The 6242-nt window shown below is 59.2% G+C and overlaps 1 protein-coding gene across 14 annotated transcripts in view; it reads left to right on the top strand.

Moving 5' to 3' along the window:
- The window catches only part of MICAL3 (microtubule associated monooxygenase, calponin and LIM domain containing 3), a 112349-nt gene that overhangs the window by 80588 nt on the left and 25519 nt on the right, over positions 1-6242 (top strand). For all 14 annotated transcript variants that reach the window (XM_032269603.1, XM_032269595.1, XM_032269602.1 and 11 more), the window contains 3 exons: positions 511-593; positions 2120-3938; positions 4444-4538. In XM_032269603.1, the coding sequence (XP_032125494.1) occupies positions 511-593; positions 2120-3938; positions 4444-4538 (1997 nt within the window). The remainder of the gene's footprint in view (positions 1-510; positions 594-2119; positions 3939-4443; positions 4539-6242) is intronic.

Raw genomic sequence — 6242 nt, 5'->3', positions numbered from 1 at the left:
CCTCCTCCGTCCGTCCTCCCTCCCAGGTGCAGGCAGCTCCTCGCCTTTCCTCCTCTGTCCTCTCTCCCAGGTGCAGGCAGCCCCTCGCCTTCCCTCCTCTGTCCGCCCTCCCAGGTGCAGGCAGCTCCTCACCTTTCGTCCTCCATCCACCCTCCCTGTGCCACAGGCTGCTGCAGATGCTTTGGCCAACTGCCCTTTCTTTACATGGTTTGGGTCTGGGAGAAGGTAGAAGGTGCATCCCGAAGCTCTGTTGGCAGAGCCTGCACGTGGAGGAAGCCCACACTCTGACCTCGTGTTGACAGGAGCACCTGCAGAGAGTGCTGGGCAGCCCCGGGAAGACGGTGCCGGGGTCCTCACACCGTAGAGAACCTGTGCTTTCCAGAGGAGCCGGGAGCAGACTCAGCAACTTGCCTTCTGCCCTCCTCTCCACCCTCTGGGGCTGGCTGAAACGGGTGTCCTTCGAGCACATGGGGGCTTCCTCTTAGAAGTCCCTGCGTTCATTCTTTTCAGGTCCCTCCCAAGCCACCAGCCCCATCCGGTCCCCTCGGGAATCAGCTCTTCTGTTCACTCCGGTCCACAGCCCCAAAACAGAGGTAAGGGTTTGGGGCTCGCTGTGGGGTGCAGAGAACTGATGGGACCCCAGAGATACACATTAACGTCCTTGTTTCGGGGCCTATGGTGTGAACCCCATCACGGCTGGGGCTAACGTAGCCTGCTGGCCTCCTCATTCTGAGGAGGATGGAAAACTATCGTCCTCTTACGCTAAGTAGAGCTGTTGATGACAGGAGTGGCCTTGGGGTTCCAGCTCTGGACTCAGGGATGAGGCTGTCTGGATGGCCCCTACTAACTCTGCCCCACTCTGATCCCAAACCTGGGCTGTCTGTCCTGTGTCACTGTACTAGGTCTACATGCCACATATCATATGTTCAATTTAAACATAAGTTTATTAAAAATAAATATGTATTAATAAATGTATAATAGATTTATTAAAATTTGTTGTAATATAAATCGTAAATTTATATTAAAACAAATTTATTAATATATAATAAATTTATTAAAATTAGTATGATTATAATTTATAATATAAAATAATATGAATAATAAACATTGTTTTATTAATTTTATTAAAAATAAATTTATGTTTAAATTAAAGCAATAATATTGATGGGATCACTGGTTTGATATGACAAATGCTTTTTTAACATTATGTTAAAATGAATGTCTGGCCATTGAAATGCGCAGTGTCCAGCAGAGCCTGTGGTGCGTGAACCACGCGGAGAAGGCTGCGAGGCCGACTAGGACAGAGGTCCTGCGGGGCATGGTTTGGGAAATACGGTCCAGAGGCCACAGCAGAGAGAAAACTGGAGTTCCAGGCCTGCATCGGCTTGATTTGGCCTTTGGGATTCTAGGGAGCATGGAGCTATTCAGCGATTTTTTTTCCCCCTGAGGCAGTGTCTCACTCTGTTGCCCAGGCTGGCATGGGCAGCAGTTCAGTGGCATGATCACAGCTCACTGCAGCCTCCAGCTCCTGGGCTCAGTCGATCCTCCTGCCTCAGCCTCCCAGAGTGCTGGGATGACAGCCATGAGCCACTGCACTGACCTGTTCGCTGATGTTACCTGTGAAACGGGAGGCTTTGTTTGAGACACTTGGATGGGGTGATAGAAGGGCTGCTGCAGGCATCGTTGCACATCTTTGCGCTTCCCGGGGAGGAATGCTTTGACCGTAATGCGCTGTGATAGTAGCGGTTGTAAGTCTTCTTACAGCCCTGGCCCCGCTGTGTGCGTCAGAGATCTTGGTGCTCTCGGGCCTCCTGGAGGGTGAGAACTGCAGTCATCCGTGTCCTTTTGGCCAGTGTTCCTGAGTGGACAAAGTTTATAGGATGTATTTGAGATGAACCAAACCCTGGAAACCCAGTTTGTCTAAACTGAGCAGAGTGGTTCTAAACCTTGAACAGCTGGAGCAGAAAGTGAGAAGGGTTCTCCTGAGCTGTTCTAATAACATCTGGGAGGACGGGGGGAGTTCAGGCAGCAGGCACGTTGAGCGAGAAGGCTCCCCGAGGATGCTGCTGGCCGTGGAAGCCCTCACCTTCTCAGCGGCTTCTGTCTTCCCTCTCTGCAGGGGCCCCGACTCCCACTTGTTCCTGCCGCCACCCAGGAGAAACCACCCGAGAAGCACTTTTTCCCTGAGCCTTTGCTTCCCAAAGAGAAGTCCAAAGCTGACGCCCCCTCAGATCCGAGAGCTGTGCACTCTCCCATCCGATCACAGCCAGTGGCCCTGCCGGAAGCCAGGACTCCTGCCTCACCAGGGAGCCCACAGCCCCGGCCACCCCTGGCGGCCTCCACACCCCCACCCAGCCCACTCCCCATCTGCTCCCAGCCCCAGCCTTCCACCGAGGTCACCGTCCCGTCCCCTACCCAGTCCCCCATTCGCTTCCAGCCTGTCCCAGCCAAAGCATCCACCCCACTGGCCCCTCTCCCTGTCCAAAGCCAAGGTGACCCTGAGGACAGACTGGGCAGCCCCCCTGCTGTGGACGAGGCCCTCAGACGGAGCGACCTGGTGGAGGAGTTCTGGATGAAGAGCGCGGAGATCCGCCGCAGCCTGGGGCTCACACCTGTGGACCGCAGCAAGGGGCCCCAACCCAGCTTCCCCACGCCTGCCTTCAGGCCAGTGTCCCTCAAGTCCTATTCCGTTGAAAAGTCCCCCCAGGATGAGGGACTCCACCTCCTCAAGCCTCTGCCTGTCCCCAAAAGAACGGGCCTGCCAACGCTAGAGGGTGAACTCTTGTCCCTGCCACCACCCCGGTCCCCGTCCGACAGGGAGCTACGCAGTGCGCAGGAGGAGCGCAGGGAGCTGTCCAGCAGCTCTGGCCTGGGCCTGCAGGGGAGCTCCTCCAACATGAAGACGCTGGGCAGCCAGAGCTTCAACACCTCAGACTCCGCCATGCTCACGCCCCCCTCCAGCCCGCCCCCGCCCCCACCCCCGGGTGAGGAACCCGCCACCCTGCGGAGGAAGCTCAGGGAGGCCGAACCCAACGCCTCGGTGGTCCCACAGCCCTCACCTGCCACATGGATGAGGCCCCCCCGGGAGCCTGCCCAGCCCCACAGAGAGGAAGTGCGGAAATCTTTCGTGGAGAGCGTGGAGGAGATCCCCTTTGCTGATGACGTGGAAGACACCTACGACGACAAGACTGAGGACTCGAGCCTACAGGAGAAGTTCTTCACGCCCCCCTCCTGCTGGCTGCACCCTGAGAAGCCTCCCCACCCATCCATGGCCAAGGAGAACGGGAGGCTGCCTGCTCTGGAGGGGGCGCTGCAGCCACAGAAGAGGGGGCTGCCCTTGGTCTCCGCTGAAGCCAAGGAGCTGGCGGAGGAGCGCATGCGAGCCAGGGAGAAGTCCGTGAAGAGCCAGGCGCTGAGGGACGCCATGGCCAGGCAGCTGAGCAGGATGCAGCAGATGGAGCTGGCCACAGGCACCCCCAGGCCGCGCAAGGTGTCATCGGCACCCTCCCAGGGCAAGGAGCGCCGGCCCGACTCCCCCACCCGCCCCACTCTCAGGGGCTCTGAGGAGCCCACCCTGAAGCATGAAGCCACCAGCGAGGAGGTCCTCTCCGCACCATCGGACTCGGGGGGCGCAGATGGCTCTTTCACTTCGTCCGAGGGCTCCAGTGGGAAGAGCAAGAAGAGGTCATCACTCTTCTCCCCCCGCAGAAATAAGAAGGAGAAGAAGTCCAAAGGCGAGGCCCGGCCCCCGGAAAAGCCCAGCCCCAGCCTCCCAGAGGAGGCCGCCACCAAACCCAAGTCCCTGTGGAAGTCGGTATTCTCCGGGTACAGGAAGGACAAGAAGAAGAAGGCCGACGACAAGTCCTGCCCCAGCACCCCCTCCAGCGGGGCCACAGTGGACTCCGGCAAGCACAGGGCACTGCCCATCGTGAGGGCAGGTGTGTGGGTGTCGGGCCTGCCTGCGGGCAGAGTGGGAGGGGTGCACGTGGGCTTGGGTCATTGGGGCTCTCAGGATTCATGCTTACGCACTGCCCCCCAAGGCTTCTTCGGGAGCCATGCTGACCTAGAGAAGGGACCGAACCATGGGTTCACAGGGCGTAGCCTGCTTAGTAACAGAATTCTCAAAGCCAGCTTGAAACCGGATCATGAAGAGTGGAGGTTTGTGCCCTTCTAAAGTCACACGACCCCAGTCCACGTGTGCACAGGGCAGAGGGTGGTGCTGCCGGGAGGTGCTGGGCAGGCCGCGGTCCGCCCACTTGGTGTCAGCTCTGCCCTGCCCAGGCAAATGTTGATGTCAGCTCCTGGCTCCCCGGGATGGGGGAAGGATCCATTAAACTAAAATGAGTCCAGCCTCCCTCCTGACCTCCCCGTCTGCACGTGGGAGCAGGAGACAGCTGCCCCGGCAGGCTGGCGCCATCCTCATGCAGCCTCCTCTCCCTACAGAGCTGCAGCTCCGGCGCCAGCTGAGCTTCTCCGAGGACTCGGACCTCTCCAGCGACGATGTCCTTGACAGGTCCTCGCAGAAGTCCCGGCGAGAGGTGCGTAGTCAGGCAGAGGGGCTTCACAGAGCCCAGGGCCCTGGCTGTTCCCTGTTGGGTTTGATGGGGGGGGGGGAAGGAAACCTGAAGTAAGGGACGGATGGCAAGTGACACACAGCCAGCTGACTGCTGACCAGCCCTACGCACGGAGGGGGTCACGCCAGGGTTTTTACTTGGGAGCTGTGGCACAGCAAGGGTTCCTGGTTTCTGCTCTTGTGAAGAAGAAACTGGAGCCATTCCTGCGTCACGCTCCCCTTCCCTGGAGGAGGCAGCCCGGCGTTGTCTGTTTCTTCATAAGCGATCTGGTGAGGGGCAGCCCGCCAGCCCCAAGGCCTCTGTGGAGAGCGCTGCCCTGTCCAGGGCTACAGGCGGGAGCTGGGACCTCTGGCACTGAGCATTGTGCCTGGTCCTGCCCACGTAGTGGGTTTGTTAGTTAGGGAGGATTTGTCGTCTTAGAGGACTGGTCCAGGAATGGACCTGCAGGGCTGCTGGGTCTGACTCGGCCCCTCGCTGTACAGAGCCCAGGACTCTGGGTGGATCCAGTGAAGGTGGAGGGGAGAGGACTCGGCACACTCTAACAGGCACCTGTCAGCATGCAGGGCAGGTGGAACTCTGCAGAGCACCACCCACCTCTGCTGTCCAGCCTGGGCTCTGCTCCTCCCCCTAGCTGGGGGTGGCCTGGCTGTCTCTGCTTCCTGCCTCCGTTTTGCATGAAAAGCTTCCCCAGAGTGTAGCGTGCCTTCGTTGCAAGGCTTCTGGGGCTTGGACTTGAGTCTCCCCTCTCCTGCCCCCCAGTAGCCCAGTCAGGGTGGGCCATGGTGAGCCTGGGCCCCTCATCCTGTTGGGTGAGGTGGCTTCTGCAGCTGATCCCTGCCTCTGTAAATACCTCAGCAAAGCGGACGCTTCGTTCCGTGCCCTCCTCGGTGCATTCATCTCCCTTGGCCTTGCCAGCTCTTCAGCCACTCTCCTAGAAGGCTCTAGAGGGCCAGGCCTCTCCTCTGCTCCACCCTCTGCAGAGCCAGGCTTCCTTGTGCCCCAGCCAGGCCAGCACTGAGTTAGGGTTGAGGTCTGTGCCTTCTCCTCGAGGACCGAAAGAATGTGCTCTGTCAAGGCTCCCTGTCCAGCTTTCCCAGGCAGGAGCATTGGCACTGAGCTCAGAATTGCCCTGGGTTTCTATGTGGGCCCCTAAACACGTCCCAGCATGGGCTGGGTGCTGCCTTAGGGGGTCAGCAAGGAATGGAGAGAGTGGTCCCAGGCTCCCTGCCTCAGTGTGACAGTGGGGACCTTCCATCTGCTGGGTCAGGTTGGCCACCTACCTCCCTCACGTTGCTGTGGTGGGCAGTGTGTCCACTGCTTCTTCATAGATGAAGCGCCCGCTAAGGTGCTGGGCAGCAGCTGCCTGGACTGGCTTTGCCAAGGCTGGTACTTGGGGAGCCTCCCCAGGGCCCAGCAGGTATGAGGAGGAAGGGCAGAGCAGGAACAGGACCACAGGAAAAAGCCATGGACACCAGTCATGGAACCCTAGAGCCAGAGGGGGCCTCTGAGGCCTCCCCCTCCAGGGGCACCCACAGAGGCGAAGCCATGTGCTGGAGGGCACATAGGGAATACTAAAGCCAAAGCCAAGCCTGGAGGACAGACAGGCTGGGGGACGGCCAACCTAGGGGACGGCTGAGGACCAGGAGACGGCCGAGCTAGGGGATGGAC

The sequence above is a fragment of the Sapajus apella genome, unplaced genomic scaffold, assembly GCF_009761245.1.
Source record: "Sapajus apella isolate SASKATOON/1434 unplaced genomic scaffold, GSC_monkey_1.0 scaffold195, whole genome shotgun sequence".
In the NCBI taxonomy this organism is placed as follows: Eukaryota; Metazoa; Chordata; class Mammalia; order Primates; family Cebidae; genus Sapajus; species Sapajus apella.
The sequence above is the reverse complement of the archived record's forward strand: the minus strand, read 5'-3'. Positions and strand labels throughout refer to the sequence as shown.